Source organism: Schistocerca cancellata, chromosome 1, assembly GCF_023864275.1.
Source record: "Schistocerca cancellata isolate TAMUIC-IGC-003103 chromosome 1, iqSchCanc2.1, whole genome shotgun sequence".
In the NCBI taxonomy this organism is placed as follows: Eukaryota; Metazoa; Arthropoda; class Insecta; order Orthoptera; family Acrididae; genus Schistocerca; species Schistocerca cancellata.
The window spans coordinates 807,077,358-807,098,341 of record NC_064626.1 but is presented as its reverse complement, the minus strand read 5'-3'; the positions used below and the strand labels follow the sequence as shown (position 1 = coordinate 807,098,341).

The 20,984-nt window shown below is 44.9% G+C and overlaps 1 protein-coding gene across 1 annotated transcript in view; it reads left to right on the top strand.

Annotated features, from left to right (window-relative positions):
• Nucleotides 1-412: 412 nt before the first annotated feature.
• The window catches only part of LOC126188043 (failed axon connections), a 151,130-nt gene continuing 130,558 nt past the window's right edge, over nucleotides 413-20,984 (top strand). Inside the window, exon 1 of the mRNA XM_049929476.1 lies at nucleotides 413-877. Within this exon, the coding sequence (XP_049785433.1) occupies nucleotides 572-877 (306 nt within the window). The 5' untranslated portion in view covers nucleotides 413-571. The remainder of the gene's footprint in view (nucleotides 878-20,984) is intronic.

The following is a 20,984-nucleotide window of genomic DNA, read 5'->3' as shown; positions in this document are numbered from 1 at the left end:
CATAAACAGAATGAATGGATGAATCAGGGCGGTGCTGTAATCACTGAGTGCAGTCGGTTGGAATGTGTGTAGGCTGCCACGAAGCTGGTCGGTCTGTCAGCCGATAAACTGGTGTGTGTGTGTGTGTGTGTGTGTGTGTGTGTAGGGGCCTCAAGAAATAAAATCATTAGCGATGCGAATATTCTAAGAATTGGCCGGAATGCGTCTTAGGGCTGCTAGGGAAGCCGACAAGCCCCATGCCGCGACGGTCGGGGTGGCAGGCGGGGCTGTGGCGGCGCCGCGCGGCGTGTAGCCGGCAGCACGGGCGGGGCCGTGCCCAGACTTCCGGTGCGCGTGCACCGGCGTTCGGCTGTTTCCGCCTGACGTCACGGCCGCTCGGCGCGCGCTCGGGCGAGCGTCGCGGGCCCGGCGGCTTCGCGCTCAGTGCTCGAGCCGCCCCGCTCACAACGACTAAGTGGTGGACACGCAGCGCAGCGGAGCACCGTCCAGCAAGCAGGCAGTGAGCCAGCAGTTGTCGCAGCGAAGCGCGCAGCCCCAGCGTTCCACCACGGTAGCCGCAGGAAGCCCCGTGATGGCGAGCGACGAGAACAAGGCCCCCGCGGACACCACGGGCGAAAAGGAGCAGCAGGACAAACCGGAGAAGCAGGAGACGGGGGCGGCCGACTCGAACAAGCAGGCCGAGCAGCAGCAGCAAGAATCTGCTGGCCAACAGACGGCGCCGGCGCCCGCCAAGCCCGCGCCCGCGGTGCACAAGGCCAACTTCGAGAAGGACGTCGTCTACCTGTACCAGTTCTCCCGCACGCCGCTCATCCCCTCGCTGTCGCCCTACTGCCTCAAAGTAGAGACGTGGCTGCGGCTCGCCGGAATCAAATACGAGGTGAGTTGCCACCGCTTCATGCGCCCTAGCGTTCCGGAAAACATTTTGCTGTTCTGTTTGATGGTCTCCTGGTGTAGCTGAGTGCTACTGAATGTAAACTAAAATTCCAAAAATATCGGGATTGTGCAGCATCCAATTAAAGATAATGCACTTCGTTGGTAATTTGCAGTATAGCCAATTAAATCTTCAGGCCTGATTTATAAGGTATTAGGCTCAGGATCCGAAGATGAATTTTATCTACCCTGTCAGTCGTGTTTCTCCGGTTCTGGAATGGCTACATTAAATTTCTTCTTCCAGTGCCCCATCCACTGATGGAACGGGAAGAACTCTGCCTGTTAAGTGAATGCATATGCCCTCCCCTACCCACTTCAGTTAATATTTCCTTTCTTTAAGCGCCCCGCAGTGGTATTAATGCAGCTTGTTTGACAAAGACTCCTGTTTTCAGGCCTCAGGTTTTTTTTTTCTTCCTTCGAATCTGCTTAAGCGACCGTTCACAGTCCACCGTCCGCCTAAGGGCTTGGCGACCGGTAGCTCTTATCAGAGCTAGTGGAATGTTTCATTGGTACAAAGTTTCAACTAGGCTGTTGAAAGAAGCTGGATTAAGCAATTCTGCCATGCAGATGCTTACTTGAAATTTTTTACATTAGCTACCGCTCAGCACGAAAGCTTTTTTACCAGAACAGTAGATACCTTATTTGGAAATCCTAGTCAGTCCTACTGCTTTGTTTTGCAGTCGTAATTTTTGTAGTCGAAAATGCTTTTAAACGTTGGTGGATAGATGTGACAGCACATCACCTGACACTGACTATAAGATTTACTGCTAAAGACTTCATCCACTCTTTGTTCAACATTTTCATATGTCTAGACCGTAAACTAAAGGAGCTTGTTTATTGGTTAGCCGAGAGCTGCATACTCGTAAACATACGTGCTGTCGACGCCGGAGTTAGAGCGCCTGCGAGATGCAGAGGTGGCAACCAGTATGACAGCCCGTTTGGGGAAAGAGGAACAATCGTGTGAACTGTAGCACTCTTCCACTTCGGACCAGTGCGAGCACGTCGAATCGGGCAGTTGATACGGGTTTTACACTAGCCGGCTTGTGCGGTCCGAGTGCGTGCAAACGTTGCGTGCAACACAGTGCCCCATAACTGAAGTTACTGTTAGTCAACACATAAGCTCGCGTCGTTCAGAAGTTTGGAGGAGAAATAGCGGATGTGGCACGCAGTATGGAGCGGGCTTCTACATTTCGTGGAATTTCAGCGACTTAAGTTTGTTATTGAGCTTTCTTGATGCATTTAGCTCCAAAAGAGTCAAGTTATCTCTTTGAATCGAAAGCTATAACTCAGCAGCGGCAGCCGTTAGTAGATCACAAGTTTGTAGTGTTATGTGAAAGTATTTATTACATCAAAATTGGGTTACAGATCTGTTGTTCGTAGCTGGTCATGGAATTATGTAGTCATAGGGATCCAAAGTAGTCATGTGAACTAGGTATTTAAAATCTTCAGTAGATCATACGGGCGAGTTTTCCCGGCTGGGACTATCATAGTTCCATACCGATTGCTAGCTGCTCAATCACAGCGTATTTGAAAGTTTCCTGCTCTTAAGTCTCGGGTTTTCAGAACACTAAAGGCCCGTATGAATATGTCCTACTTGAAGGTAAAATAAAGATTCCGCGTGAGGTAATGGGAGGGATCACAAGCAGTGTAGAGTTTCAGATGGTTTTTGAAAGCAGTGAAGATGTCATTATATCCATTCCAACTAATCTTGTTCATTGTAGATTCCTGGGCGTGGCTTGCAACATACGGTACACCAATAATGTCAAAGCATCGAATATTTGATAATTACATGGTCAACGTTCGTCATTTCAATTAGTAATTTCCACCTAGGAATAATTACCTCGATTTAGTGGCAGTGAGGTGCAGTTCCGGCCCGTGACGGATTCCTCGGGCCATGTTAGAACCGGTACTGGGCTGGCCGCGTCCTATAGGGGACTTGCCTCCATGTAACCGATGCGCTTGACCTCGAGATCGATCAACATGCTCGGCTGAGTCATTTGGAATGCCACGGACAGCGATACGTCACTTCTGACAAGTGGCATACCCTCTCAGGGCTGATAAAGTTCCCACTTGCTGTGGGGCGATAATTAAATATTCTGTAAACCAAGAGGTATAGTTTCACTATTCACGTGTAACAGTTATTTGGTTGTCTATTTTGAGACGAATGTTTTTTTTGATACATGTATACTTCGTGAAGTAGAAATTTCAGCTTGTGGAAGAGGGAAATGTTCTTCCGCTAAGTGTTAAACTGATTCACTGTGTTCAGAAACTTATTTTTCTTCTAGCGTATATGTGGATATGGTTTGTCAGCGCGGAGCTTAAGTGCATCAGCTGCAAAGTTAGATTAAGACGTTATATTGTACTCTAGATTTTTCCAAAGTTTTGAGGAACGTATTTGCCTGATGGAAACTTACCAACGCTACAATACTTCTTGGCCACACAGGATTCATATAGTCGCTTAGGGATAAATACGTGGCTCAGAATTACATTTTTGCGGCTTGACCTAGGAATAATTTGGCTGTGACGTGTCTTTTGAATGTGAAAAAGGCACAGTTGCGTCGTGTTTAGAATGGTACAAAAAACCTCAGCAGACAAACTGATACCGAAAGACACGGCCTTTATTAGGTTCGATAACTGCACGACTAAATTTGAGTTTTCCGAAGTTCCGCCAATCATCTCAGCTGAATGGAATACAGCAATCTGTCAAAGCCCACAGGCGATTTACTTCCTTGTGCATTGCTGCTAATGTCATTCGTAAGGAAGTGAACGCCACTGAGTAGTGTATTTCTGTACTTACCGATGTAAATTCTGGCGTAGATGTTCCAGCAACACATTTGGCACGATAAACCTTACAAATTCGGTGCCAATTTAGTACTGGCATACTGACGTAATTTCAGGAAGCATTTCAGAAGAGCAGGGTTGAAAGATCTGCACTACCATGTAGATTAGTTTTCCGTCCTACGTCGCTTAGGTTCCTCTAAGCCGTTGCCAAAGGGCGCGGCCGATTGCTTGTTTCATCCTTAGCCAGTCACATCTCATTCTGCACCCAACTGCCTCGAGCAGCGGACGTGGGGACAGCCCTGAACAAGTTTTCAGTCTCTAAAGTGATGTAATTCCCCCTTCCCCTATTATAAAGGACAGAGTACAGACCCAAGAAAATTTGCAATACGTCAGCGTCATTTTCAAGGCCGTTCAGTCATTTCCGTTCATTAAATGACAAAAAATTGCGACTGGCCACTCGTAAAGCTTCTGGAGTCAAGGGCTATAATCAGAGCTAGTTTAAGGGAAAGCAAGTGGCATCTTAGCAAAGTTAGGAAACGAGACTCGGACATACTATATTCTCCTTGTATTTTAAAATATTAATAGCCTCACTATATTAAAATTTTTGCTTTGTTTCCGAGGTCCTCTAGTCGATAATCTCAGAAGTCAAATATTTCACTGGAGACTCTATCTCCAACGCACCTAGAATAAGTTCCCATGCATTCTCAGGTAAATACGCCATGGTCAGTTACTTGCCGAAATTTGTTCATCCCGAGCATAGTACTCAATCCCTGAATTTATTGCAGGCAGGACACTAAATTCCATTGACTATCTTGGACTAAGCAGAAATGAGCTGAGCTGGAACGTCTTGATAGCGCAACTGCCGAAAGTTCTTTGATATCTCTTTTGAAGCATTCATTCAGATGAGTCACTGCTTAGATTCCCGGTAAATAAACCGTCGAATAAAAATCTTACACAAGATTGCAGCCAACTTGGAGTTTGATATTACGAACCAAAATGGAAATCTTGAGTCTAGACAGGTTCTGCCATTAATGCTCCTCGTTAGTCACAAAATTTATGCCGACCCTCTGGTGTCTAGATTGACCCTTGACTACTTAATGGAGTATCAGAAGGTTCTCGCTCAGAAGCTTGACGTTGATGAACGCGGTCTTTAAAATGTGTTAGAGCCGCCTTAAGAGAAAGCGGCGGGATAGACACGAGGCGGCTTCGGGACAGATCCTCTTAGCGCACGGAAGCTCCTTCTTAGCCCAGCGTTCAGCACTCCGCGCGCTGGTTGGCAGAGCTGCTGCACTGGACATCTAAAGCGGTCACGACCTGTCTAGGACTATGGGGCTGTTCGGAAAGCAGGGCGATGTTGCGCCTGAGGAAGGCTCTCGCTTCCAGCTGCATCTGAAGTTTGCTTGGCTGGGTAGGAAGAGATTTGACAGGTTTGCTACCAAATTCTAAAAATTATCAAATAACGTTACTGCGTCATACAGGTGGAACATACATGTAGTGGCAAAAATTTTGCAACTGTGGATACACCGGTTCCCGTGAGATCACCGAAGGGCTGTCGGGCGTGGTCGGCACTTGGATGGATGACCATCCAGGTCGCCATGCGCTGTTGCCATTTTTTTGGGGTGTACTCAGCCTCGTGATGCAAATTGAGGAGCTACTAGACCGAATAGCAGCGGCTTCGGTCAAGAACACCATCATAACGACGAGGAGAGCGGTGTGCTGACCCCACGCCCCTCCTATCCGCATCATCGACTTAGGATGACACGGCGGTCGGATGGTCCCGGTAGTCCACTCCTGACCTGGAGACGGAGTGCTTTTACTCACTGTTTTGCCTCAAGGGGCAGAATGGACACTGTTCAAGGCTGGTATCAGAAAAATTCCAGATGGTCATTGGGAATCGAACCTGGGACCTCCCATCAGTAACCAGCCGATAACAGTACCCTTATCACTGAAACGGTCTCGTGGGAAACGTAATTGAGCTAATTCATCTGTCAAAAGAAAATACCGTAGTTTTATCTAGCGGACTCATCGCAGGAAACACAATGAATCAGCTATGTAAAATGTCTACTTAGCATAGAGATGAATATCAAAACTTACTGAAAGCAACAACTGGAAATACTGCATTTATCTTGTCACTTTGCCAAAGAATGTGGAGTCAGTGAAATAAGGCGAGCTGATAAGCTATTGTGTTCACGATCTCTGGAAGTGACTCATGTGAAGTACAGCGAATGCAGCAGATTATCTGCACCACAGAAGATATCAGATTCGGAGTAAAGATAAATATGAAACTGGTTTACAGCGAACGTAAAAGATAGTTTACGCGTCGATGGTACACAAGTCAGAAATTTTCGGCTTCTGTGAAGTGTTAATTCTTGGAACCAGTTTTATCAGCACGAATTCATCAAAACTGGGTGCGAGAGAAAAGTTCTCTGAAATAAAACACGGTATTTTGTATGTATACGCAAATTGGAACTGGCTTTGTCTGTGGTTCAGTCCCATGTTTCACCTGTCCGCGATTTGGCAATGTAAAATAAGCCATGTTGCACTGAGTCGGAGTCGGCGTTGATCTGCAGATCACGCAAGTAGCTGGGTTACTTCAGAGGTCGGAGGTAGGCTAGGGTGAAACACCTCCAACGCCTAGTACGTGTAGTGTTCAAATGAGCGATGAGGTTGTGGACGGCTCTTTTAACGAGCTAACTACTAGGGGAATCTTAGGGGTAGGTTTGTGATATTGCATCACAAGGAATACGCAAGAATAAATTCATAACTCCTTTTAAATTACTGTTTCAATTTTGACGTAAAACGTGATTTAAACATTTGGCATTTACCGAAGACCGTAATTGGTGTAAGATTCACTGAGGGTTAAGATTAGACTCGTTAAATATCACACAAAGGATTCGACTGAGACTAAGCGTGTTGGCTGTGACCGTGATGAATGTCTTCGCCATCGAACGGTGCTCCGGTGACAGCGGGCCATTGTGAGGGATAACGGTACGAGCTCGGCCTGCGCAGCTGGAGTTCCCTGGACCGTGGCTAAGGTCTGGCTAGCGGCCCGCCTTGGGATTCTGTTCCACAGAAATTACGAGGCTACCAAATACAGGGTAAGAAACGAACTGCTTTTATTTCAGATGTTGCACGGAAATGGCACACTCCACGTATGAAGCAAAGAAAGGCTGAAATTATCCTTTAAGTCTTTTATCATTCGAACCTTTGTATACTGAACAAGAGTAAATCTGGTTCATTTTTATGGGTAATTCATTCGTTTGTACTGATCTATGCATCAATGAGATGGTGGCAGGAGCATATCAGCAAAAAGACTGGGTGTAGTGTCAACAACTAAAATCTGCCCATTGACAGTGTTACTTAAAATTACGGTAGTAAAAATCTGCTATACAACGGCAACGTAAATTACACTTCAAAGTAGACCAGATATAATTAACCACGAAATGTAGCAGTTCGGACTGTATTACGCTATAAAACTTCCATAGAACACGAATTGTAAACTGTTCTCGGGCATTAGTCATGATCCTAGCTGTACTTTCGTCCCATAGTGTGTAGGATAATGTAACAGTGAAGGGTGACGGTTAGAGAAAACCATGCCTGGTATAGCGTTATAATGTTAAAGCAAGACGTTGGGTTTGACAGCTTTCTCGTTCACATGTACAGTCGATTTTACGAAAAATCTTGTATATTAGTCTCGCTGTTGGTGCGTGGATGAGTTGTTGGCCGAGAAGTTTAATAAATTTTTAGGCTGTTATTGCTGCTTGTAGAGCTTTTCATCGTTTTTTTGTGATTAGTGCCGTGAAACTTCATTTTTAGACGTGCTAGCCAACGTCTGCACTTGGGAATATAGCGTTATAGTTTGGTGTACAGTGATTTAGTATATCAGTTTCCATACCATGTGACATGTTTCGTTCTTATTTTGCATAATATGTAGTTTTTGATCGGAGATAATGTTTTAGATATTATTTGGAAAGGTGTTGTACAACTTAATACTTGAAGAAATATTCTACTGATTACTGCCAACCTGGAAAACCCTGTAACTCACCAGACGTATTAAACGAAGATACACAAATTAACCGCCAATACATTTTCCGAAATAGGAAGTGGGCCATATCTGAATACATTCATTAAAGTCTAAAGAGTATAAACGATAGCTTGAACGTTCGCATGCTAGCAACTTAATGGCATATATTTAGGTACAGAATGTTGTACTGAGCTAAATCTGAAGTAACAGCGAATGTTAAGCAAGGTAAACGTTGGGAGTGTTGGACTTCCTGTAGCAGTCACTTGGCCACACAGCAAAAAAGAACATGATAGGTTGGCAGGAAGACGCTATTCCAGTTAATGTCATGTATTTTTTCGCCAGTCTTGAATTAAATCAGTATTTGCTGAGCGGGGGAGGGCGGTTACCATGTACTTGTCAGTTTGTTCGTTCCATACTAGGTGCAACTGTCTCAGCTTGTTGAAAAATTTGATGAAGTATCACTTCTCAGGTCTTACATTACCAACAACATGGTTCAGCTATGCTCTGTGACTGGCTAGGTTTTATTGTTGAATTCTGAAGCTCATGTTGAACGTGGAATACCTTCCTGACAAGGGTGTCGGCCGAGATACAGGCTCACGTGTGCGCTGGGGTGGTGCTGGCGAAAGTGTCTATCGTCATGGGGTCTCACACCGGAAGTAATCGCGTTTTTGGCCCTTCCTTCCTGCTTCGTCCCCTTGCCTGGAGGACAGGACGCCATTTCGAGGCTATATTAGGCACCCTGAAGGGTGCCGAGAAATTCCGCGCCCTCCTGCTGCCGGGTACGAAAATAGCACTTCCAGTCCTCAAACCACCCAGCAGTTCTGGTACCACCGTGGTATGACCATCAATCTTCCAAAACGCCCTGGCTTTCAATCATCGGACACATGTACAATAAGATTATGATAATGTGGCTATTTTTGAGTGCAGTGCAGAAATTGTGGGCGTACAGAAATGCCTAACCAAACCACTCTGGAACACAAGAGACGTTGTGAGTTACAAACTTAACATTAAACGTTCAGCGGGCAAACTCCCATTACGCCAAGAAGTTTGTTGCGTCATCCATAAATGACCGTGATGAAGAAACTAGAGAAGTTGAGTAGTGATACAGAGGTATATAGACAGCCTTTCTGTTCATACACCATCCTCGAATGTAACAGCAAGGGGTACACTAGTAAATTTCTTAATTTACATCCCGCTTCACATTACTTGATGTGTGTGAATGATTGCTAGGGTATTTGTATGGGATGAAACCGCAGTAATGGTGTTTCTTAAATTTATCTCGTACTTTTTGGCCCTTCCTGTATCCCTGTGTCCTGCACAAAGTGGTACTCGCAGTTTTGGTCTGTTTGATTCATCCAGCGCAGTTTCGTTCCGCGAAAGGCAGTAATGGTTCAAATGGCTCTGAACACTATGGGACTTGACAGCTGAGGTTCAGTCACCTACAACTTAGTACTTAAACCTAACTAACCTAAGGACATCACATACATCCATGCCCTAGGCAGGATTCGAACCTGCGACCGTAGCGGTCGTGCGGTTCCAGACTGAAGCGCCTAGAAAGGCAGTAAGAACGCGTCTCACTGGACGTGTACTGAAGTAACATGGCACACTAATAAATTACAGGTTGCCTCCTAGGGTGTATTGTAAAATGGCTCAACTGCAACGAGATCTTTTGGGACAGACTGGTACGTTCATCCTTACGTGAGCCATCTTCATATCGTAAAATTATGCTCATTTTGAGATAGATCAATTTTCGAGCAAGACATCATAAATATCAGTCCATAATGATACAGTCGATGGAACACTGCATCCGCCGAATTCTGGAACACTATCCCATGTCTGGGTAGTACGCCTATGTAAGCACTGTTCAGGCACGGAGTTCCACATAGATAAAGCACTCGGGTGGCTGGAATCCCGTGGCCGCCCCTTGTTAAGTCCAATAGCGTCATCATGAGTAATTTCCTGCGGCAGTTGGTGCCGGCCCGAGGAGGAGGATTAATTACGGCGCCAGGCAGAGTGGCGGCTGCTTAAGTATTCATAGCGTCAGGCAGAGAGAGAGAGAGAGAGAGAGAGAGAGAGAGAGAGAGAGAGAGACGGGGGTCTGGACCGCAAGGGAAGGCGAACAGAAGGGAAGATAACGATTTTGTAAATAGCTGCGTTCTTGCGTCCACGGAAAAGCTACTGGATTTAGATAACAATACTGTATACCACAAGATTTGGCATGTAGAACATCCACAACTGAGAATCATAATTAGAGATCTGCTTAAGTCGTACTAATTATGTATCCAAACAACGGATTTCGGGATTTTAAAATCTCTTCAGGTGTATGAAGTTGTGTGTGGTAACACAACATGCGATCGGGCCAGTTAGTGTAAGAGCGCCAAATCACTGCATATTGACGGAAACTGTCCGCCGTCGGGCAGCCGCACGTTATGAATGCCAACTTCTGACTGGCCCGACCGCTTGTTATGCATTACCAAATACACTACTGGCCTTTAACATTGATACACCAAGAAGAAATGCAGATGATAAACGGGTATTATTCATTGGACAAATATACTGTACTAGAACTGACATGTGATTACATTTTCACGCAATTTGGGTGCATATATCCTGAGAAATCAGTACCCAGAACAACCACCTCTCGCCGTAAAAATTGCCTTCATACGCTTGGGCATTGAGTCAGAGCCTGGATGGCGTGTGCAGGTACAGCTGCCCATGCAGCTTCAACACGATGCCACAGTTCATCAAGAGTAGTGACTGGCGTATTGTGACGAGCCAGTTGCTCGGCCACCATTCACCAGACGTTTTCAGTTGGTGACAGATTTGGAGAATGTGCTGGCCAGGGCAGCAATCGAACATAGAACAGGACCTGCAACATGCGGTCGTGCATTATCCTGCTGAAATGTAGGGTTTCGCAGAGATCGTATGAGGGGTAGAGCCACGGGTGGTAACACATCTGAAATGTAACGTCCACTGTTCAAAATGCCGTCAGTGCGAACAAGAGGTGACAGACGTGTAACCAATGGCACCCCATACCATCACGCCGGGTGGTACGCCAGTATGGCGATGACGAATACACGCTTCCAATGTGCGTTCACCTCGATGTCACCAAACACGGGTGCGACCATAATGCTGTAAACAGAACCTGGATTCATCCGAAAAACTGACGTTTTGCCATTCTCGCAACCAGGTTCGTCGTTGAGTACACCATCGCAGGCGCTCCTGTCTGTGATGCAGCGTCAAGGCTAACCGCAGCCATGGTCTCAGAGCATGATAGTCCATGCTGCTGAAAACGTCGTCGAACTGTTCGTGCAGTTGGTTGTTGTCTTGCAAACGTCCCCATCTGTTGACTCAAGGATCGAGACGTGGCTGCACGATCCGTTACAGCCATGCGGATAAGATGCCTGTCATCTCGACTGCTAGTGATAAGAGGCCGTTGGGATCCAGCACGGCGTTCCGTATTACCCTTCTGAACCCACCGATTCCATATTCTGCTAACAGTCATTGGATCTCGACCAACGCGAGCAGCAATGTCGCGATACGATAAACCGCGGTCGCGATAGGGTACAATCCGACCTTTATCAAAGTCGGAAACGTGATGGTATGCATTTCTCCTCCTTACACGAGGCACCACAACGTTTCACGAGGCAACGCCGGTCAACTGCTGTTTGTGTATGAGAAATCGGTTGGAAACTTTCATCATGTCAGCGCGTTGTAGGCGTCTCCACCGTCGCCAACCTTTTGTGAATGCTCTGAAAAGCCAATCATTTGCGTACCACGCATCTTCTTCCTGTCCGTTAAATTTCGCGTCTGACGCACGTCATCTTCGTGGTGTAGAAATTTTAATGGCCAGTAGTGTACAGTAAATCATACACCTGAATAATTAATACGACTGAAGCGGATATCTGAATTATACTGTAGTTCTCGTTCGGTGCTCTCATATATTTGTGAACCTGCTACTAATATTCCGGTATTCTGATTTTTCAATAGCTGTCTGGTGTTTGGTTGAGGGTGAGATTATTTTTAATCTCTCTGAACTGTGTGAACTACGTTCCGTGTATTTCTCGACTAAGTCTTCGCGTGTTTTGTTGTGGAACTGTCACTCTCATGGTTCAAGCTTGGAAGTTTCCGTAGCAAAGACGGGTCGGCAACGTGAGTTGGTACAGCATAACCTGCAAGGGAAGCAGTTGGCAACCACGTGAGCGCATGCGACAGGAGGGGCTGCTGGGGGAGTGCCGTGTCGACACAGACACGGTGTTGCCGGAAATATCGGCGGCGGGTGGCGGTATCTGCGGCCCGTTTTCCAGGGAAGGTATTTTAATGCGCGCGGCGTGTCTGCGGCAGCGCCCCGCAGATAGCCGGCTGCCTTGCCGTGCGGGCGGCCCACCCTGGCAGGCGCAGCGGGGCACGCGATACCAGGAAGGCCGGTCTGCCGTAATAGCTGCAGCTCGGCTACTGTCGGCTGACATCGCACGTGCCGTCGCACGTGAAGTACCTCGACTCTGGCAGGCGAGTCTCTTGTACGCGAATACGATCTCCCGTGGGCGAAGCAGTTGCTGACGCGATGAAGATAGATTAGGGGACGTACAGGGCAGTCATTTTTCCTTTGCTTAATATGCGATTCGGCTGACAAGACAAATTCGTTAATGATGCTACCGAGTATTATGCACCATGTTGTGTGCAGTAGCTTGCGGAGCATACTACGTACGTGAAAGTAATTTTTCTGTGGTAAACACGCTGAAAGTGTAACGGCGAAAGAATGCCATTACGTTAATACGAGGGGCATTCTCTAAGCGATGAAGTCGTGGCAATTGTCTTGTGGGACTCTGGAGGTTACACTGCTGTCTTCCCTCACTGTGCAGTGATAAACCCTGAATTTTACTGTGCTGACCTCAGGAAATTAAACGGGCATCAGCGTGTTAGTCGCCACCAACATTTTAAAATAACTGCTGCATCACTGAGCAAGGCCACAAGTCTACGCACCCGACAGGAGCTGACAAAACTTCATTGGACTGTTCCTCATGCACCCTGCATCCCGGATCTCGTACCTTCTTAGGCATGTTTCGACGTTAGCTCAGACGTAAAGTAGTGTGATACTATGCAGGCATACAGGCCCTCGCAGAAAGATTTCATAAGGCCGCCGCATGGAATGGAGATTGTTCAAATATAGGGTTTTCTAGCCAAGAGTGGAATAATACACTGGATCCTGAAAAACAACCTGCTTTCAAAAAAAAATGTTGCAATGCTTATTGACTGCCCCTCGTATGTTTGAGTGCTCTACAGAAGAAAGGGCGGTAGAATAACCTAAAGGCATTACTGGGACGGCCGAAGGATGAGATCTTACGTAGAAAAGCTAGACAAGACCAAAACGATGGAGGTTGTACAAAAGCATCCGAAATAAGATCGTGATATGGCGGACGGTGCAGCTTAATGTACGTGCACCTAAAAAGATCAGCAATATACAGCATTACATGGATTTAGTAAACCACAAAAAGAAAGAAAAGGAATTGACTACTCAAAACAAAATATTGTAAACTAAAATTTCTTCAAAAATAACACTGTGCATCCCGTAAACCATCTAACAAATGTGGTTTCTATTAAGCATGGTGCTCATGGATCCTTGAGTGGCTAAAGCGTGTCAGTCTAAGAGATATTATGGTCCTCTTGGTTTTTGGCCTGAGAAATTGTTAGTAATGCAGTGTCTGAAACCTGATGTCATAAACATTAGTGCTGAATTTTTTTGGAGAAAAAATGTACGTAAACTATTAAAATTTAAAAATTTTTCAAAAACATTTTGCCTAGCTAGTGTAGATATTTAGAAGTTAGATTTGAAGATAGATTGACTACTGAAACGAGTGGTCGTGTTTTAATTTCGGTACTTGTTCACGATGTAGGCATTTAAAGGAATTTTGTTAAGTTCTTTTACATCTTAAACTTTAAACTTCTCAGAGCTGCTTACGATGATTCCATGCTTCGCTTCATATTATCAACTGAGCGTCGCGGGGAGATTAAGCTACCCCTAAGAGATGTAGCGAGACGACACAGTAACTCGGAACAAAATTTTCCTCTTTCTGACCATGTTGGTATTGACATGGATCTAAAATAACACTATTTCTATGAACATAAATTGACGTAAAAGAATGAGTACACACATTTTAAACGTATATTACAAACGAAACACGGAACAAATAGTTCGTATGTCAAAGTTTTGGGTCGGGCTGTTCAGTTGGTCCCGGTGATCCTAAATTAGGTTAGGACAGATACGTAAATGGCCACTGTTCCACGTTTTTTTTTCTCTGCTGGAAGAAGGTGTTAAGAATGTGAATGCAGTGTAAACTTTCCCTGATAGTTACTAAGCGTGCTGGTGGATGGACTCTAGCGGAAAGACTCCAGTGTTGCGTTGGGAGTGTCGAAGTACATACTAAACTAAAAAAAAGACCAGTGCATGATCACCCCTTGCTAAAGGGCTGCCTTGTCTTCTTCAAACGGCTTCATTGGATGCGGTATAGAGGGACATGTAATCTGTACACCCCTCTCGTAGCAGTCAACTTCTCGAAATTTCGATCCGCTACTTAAGTACGTCCTCATTCGGAGTCACGAGAGTGAATGCACACTTCCTGTTCTTCCACTTAGGAGAAATAGTTGGCAGAACAGGAAATGGAATTCTGTTCCTTGTTTCACGGACGCCGACCGCTAAAATTCGGTGGATGACTCACATCAGCATGCAACTTTCAGTTGATGGTAACGAGTGAATAGCTTTCGACGACCCTCGCAAAACCCCGGCATGCACTATAGACGCACGTGCTCGTAAGTCGGGAAGAGTCGCGTTGTTGAGGCCACGGTCATACGACTCCCAAATCCCTTCCGTACAGTTAAGAGGGCTTGACCCTACTCTTAAAATCCACATTGTGGCGGTCCATTGCAGACCTGTTTTGGCGTCACGGCGTGTGTGGTTAAACGGCAGTGCTTACGGAAGCATGAAGGCAATATTTTAAGTGGAATGCATTTAAACTTCTGTCCAGCAGCATTAACTCTCAACATTCGCCAGACTAGGTGGTATTGCAACAAGTGCGTGCTGGCTAGACAGTTCCTTTATCACGCTACGGTGTACCGACGGTAAATGTTATCAGCAGTTCCGGTTCGCGGTGTGATCGATCAAAGGTGCTTTTAAAGGAATACTTGACAGTTTAACACGAAATATATGTTAAAACGGTGTTTTTGATCTCTGTACAGATTCTAAATCATTCTTTCTTGCTACCATGTTTTCGTATAGATATCTGACGTTGAGCTGGTCTATTTTAAAGCACTGTTAGCATCCCCAACGACTTAAGATTGCTTCCAACAGGACAAGAATTTAAACGATGTGAAGTGTATGCGTCCCTGAAAATCGCATTATGGATGACAAATTACTGTAGCTTGCTACGAAACACAAACGACGTAGTCAGTTTGACAGATCTCTGCATATTTAGTGAACAGCTACGATGAAAAATCAAACGTCACTGATCAGTCGCTATATTGGAATACAGCTTAGAAAACTAGTGGCGTGATCGGTTGTTTCTGTATTAGAACTTCAAAGGGCACATACCCTAGATTGCAAGAAATTTGACATACATGTCAAAGGCGCGTCATTTTTGGCATAATTTGTAACAAATGTCAGAAAAACAGTAAGTCGGTTTCACGTCGGTGACACATTACAGCAACAGCCAAACTGAAAATTAACTTTGTCGTAGCATATATTGTGGTCACTACTGTTCTGCTACCTCTGGTGTTGGGTTACCACGGATCACTTGTGGCCGGTGACATTCGTTTCGTTGTCTTTTGTGCAACATGGTTTCTTAGTGACTGAAGCCATTCTCGCAAATGTTCAGAAGAGTAGGAAGAGGACAATGATACTGCGTAGCAAGCTCAATATTGCACAGAACTGTGCAAATGTTGCTTCTTAGTCATCAGCGTTCTGGCTAGTTTGATGCGGCCCGCCATGAGTTTCTTTCCTGTGTCAGCATTTTCATCTCAGCAGCACTTCCAACTTGCATCCTCAATTATTTGCTGGATGTATCCGTCAGTCTTCCTACAGTTTTTACCCTGTAGTACCATGTACACTGTAGTACAAGTTATTCCCTGATGTCTTAAGCACGTTCGAATCAACTGATAACGTCCGTGAAGTTTTTAGGTATTTTCTTCAGATCTTTGAGAGCAGCTGATGGAGTTAATGCAGCTGTTTCAAGCGTATTAAATTAAGGACTCAGTGTAGGGCAATAACTACCATCGCTTTGGCCCATCGCGTCACGCAGATTTCGGACACACAAAACTCATTAAAATCTAAGATGCGTAATATACGCTTCACAATAAAAAAATAAACGTAGCCTCACGGCAACAGATGTTAGAATTGCCCGCTCACAGGCTGCATTTGTCTACGCAATAGACCAGTCTGTTACCACATTCTGCTCTCCAGATGGTAGTATAGAAGCAAAATAAACGAATATTCTGCTATGTTTCCGCAAGTATGACCTTACACACGTCATTAAGAGTCAAAGCCAACTTTCGGTATGAGTAAACTGAGCTACCCCCAGTCTGTCAGCGCGCTAGACGGGGATCAAACTGCCGTTAGTGTGTGTTGTCAGATCTCGTTAGCGACAGCGTCCCGTGTGATAGTTTCTGACCGCCGGCCATCCACGCCAGAAATAACGTTCAGCGGCCTTCACTTCCCGTGTGAAGACAGTGTTAAGCCTTTTTTGCACAACTTGTTTTAATAGACTGCTCGTGGCAAGTGAGTCTACAGCAATGCCTTAGGCGTACTACTGCTGAATTGAATCTCGTCTGAGTGGTCGTTGTTGTTTACACGTCGGCGCTAAAATTGCTTGAGAGCTGCCTGCTGTGTAGTTTGGAATATGAACGCTGAAAATTGGGTTCTTGTATGATACAAATACATTACCGGATTAAGAAACTTGCAACGTCAGTATACATAGTTAATGACGAAAGTAAAATTCCAAACCTCCTTAAGCAAGGTCATTTGGTATATTTGCTTAAGTTGAATTGAAAGCATAGGGGAAAATATCGTTCGAGCGTTCAAAATTTTTCTCGAAAAATCCATACATGTTTTATTAATGGACGTACGTATGTATATTCCACATCCCCTCCTATAGTCAATCAAACTTAGCACAAATCTACTGTCTGGAAAGAATAGTTTTGGGCGTAAAAACCTATCAAAGGGGTGAGCGTGACGACGCTCTGACGATTCCCACAAAATCATGAAAGGATAAACGTTCTTAAATTTTCGCAGCTCATGCTACATGAAGTGTGACGTTTTAATTTTACTTCACTACTAATTGTATTCTTGACACATTCTGCAGACAGTATTCACATACGCCACTGAACATACCAGAAAAATTACATCACAAGACACTTAGTTCAGGCGATACGTCATAAACATTAATCTGCCTATAAATGAAACTGTAGGGCGAAATTGGTTAGACATACGGGTGAAAAGTGTCAAATATGCGTGAACTATGTTAAATGTCAAACATGACATGCGCGTATGTGAGGAAAGCCTCCGGTAAAAAGCTCGTACTAAACACCTGGAGCGATTTCAAACAGGGTACTCACATTAGTCACAATCTGGAAAAAAAGTACTGTAGGGGGTAACAGCCACAAGTCTCATATAGGGATAAGCGTGATAAAGTGGAAAGAAAAGGGAGGACGAAGAGATGGACAGACAGCGAAGAGGGACACAGACAGAGGGGGGCCAGGAGGTAATGTACAGAGAGGGGTGGTGGAGACTGACATTAGGGGCTGGGGTGGAGGTGGACACAGGAGAGTGGATAGAGGGAGGAGACTTGGATAAAGGCAGAGGAGATCAGTGGAAAGAGGGGAGGGGGTGGAGGAGATGGACTGATACTAGAGGATTGTAAAAATAACTGGGTGACTCTGGGTTTCTCACAGTATGAGTACATGAAGTGGAACATGTAGAAGTCAGTAGATAGCATATTTGTACTTCGTCAGTGTAAAATAATCTTGAAAATTATTTATGTTCAATAAGTAGACTTTTTAACTGTTAACTTTCTTTGTGTTTACATTCTAAAATGTGAACAGTGGAACTTCTGTGTTCTGGTAGAACACTGAGAGTACCAAATCCTAATGCAGTCTATGCAAACCGGAAAATAAAACAAAGTAGATTATAAAAGCGCAAAATCCATTACTATGAGAGCGGCGAAAATGTTAAATTGGACACAAGTCTCTGCACGTTTGCAGTCTGCAGCAGACTCGAACTGCACTCAAGACAATTGTAGTGCACGACGCGCACCTATCGTGTGTAGCTGATTTTGACCAGAAAGTCGCTCATGTGAAACGGGCTTTGACAGCGTGGGTGGCGGGGTGCGCCCATTAGTCGTCAGCATTCGTTCCGCCGCCCCAAGGGGAGGGGGCGCCGGGGCAATTAGCAGACAACAGGGGCCCACTTCCGCTCAAAGTTCCCTTAGTCAGCGCAGAATGAAAACTCCTCACAGGTTGCTGTAATGTGCTTGTCCGGTATGCTGTGTGTATATCGTGCAGTTTCGATAACTTGGCTAAGGATCGAAATTAAATGGAGTAAATATTGCCTGCACGGTGTACATAACGCATGGGATCCGTACCAGATAGGGTTGATAGAAGAGAGAGAAGATCCAACGGAGAGCAGCGCGCTTCGTTACAGGATCATTTAGTAATCGCTAAAGCGTTACGGAGATGATAAACTCCAGTGGAAGACTCTGCAAGAGAGACGCTCAGTAGCTCGGTACGGGCTTTTGTTGAAGTTTCGAGAACATACCTTCACTGAGGAGTCAAGCAGTATATTGCTCCCTCCTACGTATATCTCGCGAAGAGATCATGATGATAAAATCATAGAGATTAGAGCCCACACAGGCATACCGACAATCTTTCTTTCCACGAATAATACGAGACTGGAATACAAGGGAGAACCGATAGAGGTACTCAAGGTACCCTCCGCCACACACCGTCAGGTGGCTTGCGGAGTATGGATGTAGATGCTGTCGCAGCTCCGCCGTTAGTCACTGTTCCAAGAAGTCAACGAATCATTCGTTTAAAGTACGCCGCGTGCGTGGAGATAACTACACGTTATCACAGCTTGCATCTGTTGCGTCAGTGGTGTGAATTCGGCTTCTCCCAACTCCTTGACTCACGCTATTACGCCTAACGCATGAGCTCGGCGTCTCGACACAGCTCCGGCAGTATTTACTCATCGTCCAAGGAACTGGTCTGGGAATTGTAACCTGTTTCTGCAGCTTAAAGCAGAGTGGCGTGACGTGCTCCTGTGGGTATGCATCACGCCAAAGGAATTCCATGCCCTCCAAGGATTACAGCCGTATAACATGGGTCGGTGTGACTGCGGTGGTTACTACACTCGACACCTCGACAGTAGTGACACAGGAATCACGCGGTGCAGTCAGTGGACAGTTATTTCTGTAGAGAAGTCACGCAAGGTTTTTCAGCTCGATTTTCAAGCATCTAACGCGTTTTCATGGGAGCTGTTAGGTGCAGAAATAAAAACTCCTTGCTTACATTCGTTAATCGCAAAATCAGTTTTAACGAGCTTTTGCACATTTGTCACCCGTTGCCGAGATTGTCAGAAGCAGAGTAAATTTCGAACGTAAATATCTTGTCCGTGCCCAGAAACTAAAAATTGTTACATTGAAGACATTCGGATATAATCGCTAGCCACATATGTGGACGTAAGATGTCAACTTGCCTCAATCACCCCCTTAATTTCGGTATAAATATATAGAAACGGAAGCAGGCCGTCCGAAATAAGCTATTAATCAAGCATTCATGATATGCACATAGGAACAGAGCACCGAAAAATAAATTACGCCGTAGAGTGGGCTAAATTTGCTAAGGCTAGCCGAAGGTTGAAGAGGATGCCTTAAATTTCTTACAGCAAATATATCTTGCTATTTTCTTGAAGCGTTCGCGGGAGATCGTTAAATTCTGCGAGGTTTTGACATGTAGGCACGTTACTCCATAGGTGTAGGGAGGGTGTAGTTCATGAAGACACTGAATAAGTGTCAGGTTGTAACTGTAGCATTGAAGGGCCATACAGCAACAAGAAAGATTTTCGCTGTTCAGAAATATTGGCTTGCATCTAAACGCTTCGTACGAGATACTGGTGAAAAAGGATCAGTGTATTTAAGGCCGAGGAGTGAGAAATATCGTTTCATTAATGGCCTAGTCACACAACAGGAAACTACGAACAAAGGGTTTTGTGTGTCCGTTAGAAGTTTGATTTTGGCAGTTTGATCAGGGTTCAGATTTTCACGGTACATAGAACCAACGCACAATTACTGTAGCGCCCAAGAAAGTGTGCTATTTCGTGTTTTATGTGGTAGGTTTCAAAAGCACTTAACGATGTTATTGTAAGAGGTTTTGGCTTTGAATAAACGTGCTTGAAACATGTGCTGAATCTTCGGACTTAATGCAAACCACTAGGATGCATTGCCCTAGAGATTCGGAAGGTAGAGGTCCCATCTGTAGGTGCACGTGACGAATATCTCCGAATATTTTTGAGGAATTTGCAGTTTGCTTTGTTGGGTGGAAAATGTCCTGTGGGAAGTGCGACGCTTGGTGTAGAAAACCACATTAATCACTACATAAATTTAAAATGCTTGAAACTGTCGCGGTGTTGAATGAAACTGTAAAAGCCAGTGATTCGTTCTCTTATTTGATAAACCCGCATTTTCACACGTTTTGATATTTTTCTTTCCACGTAAAACTTGGCAATGAGGTGCATGTTTCTAAAATTGAACTGCAGGAAGCTATGATTCCAAACAATGAACTGGCAGTTCTATGTATTGTGAAAACCGTATAAGGTGGAACCAAACGTAAGCCAGGTTCCGCTTTAAGAGAAAACGGAATATATACAGAGTAACTGTTTTTGCTCCAGAAAAGTACGCGCAAGCACAGCGTTGGAAAATTTTCTAGTGCAAAGGTACAACTGTGCTTTGGGTATGATCGGAAGCATTAAAAATGCAGTTACATGGTTTTCACGAATTGAGTGGTGTGATAACATGAAGTCAGATGCTAATTTCACTTAAAATTAGCTAGAGAAATTCCGAGAGCTAAAATGTGTGGCACTGCATTACATGCCTCTTTTGACTCTCGCGAAAGAGAAAACAACTTAGGAATATATTACCCCCTTTCTGTAGTGGATTTTTAAGCATTCCTTCTATTTTTAGTTTCTCCAATTTTATGACTTTGTTCC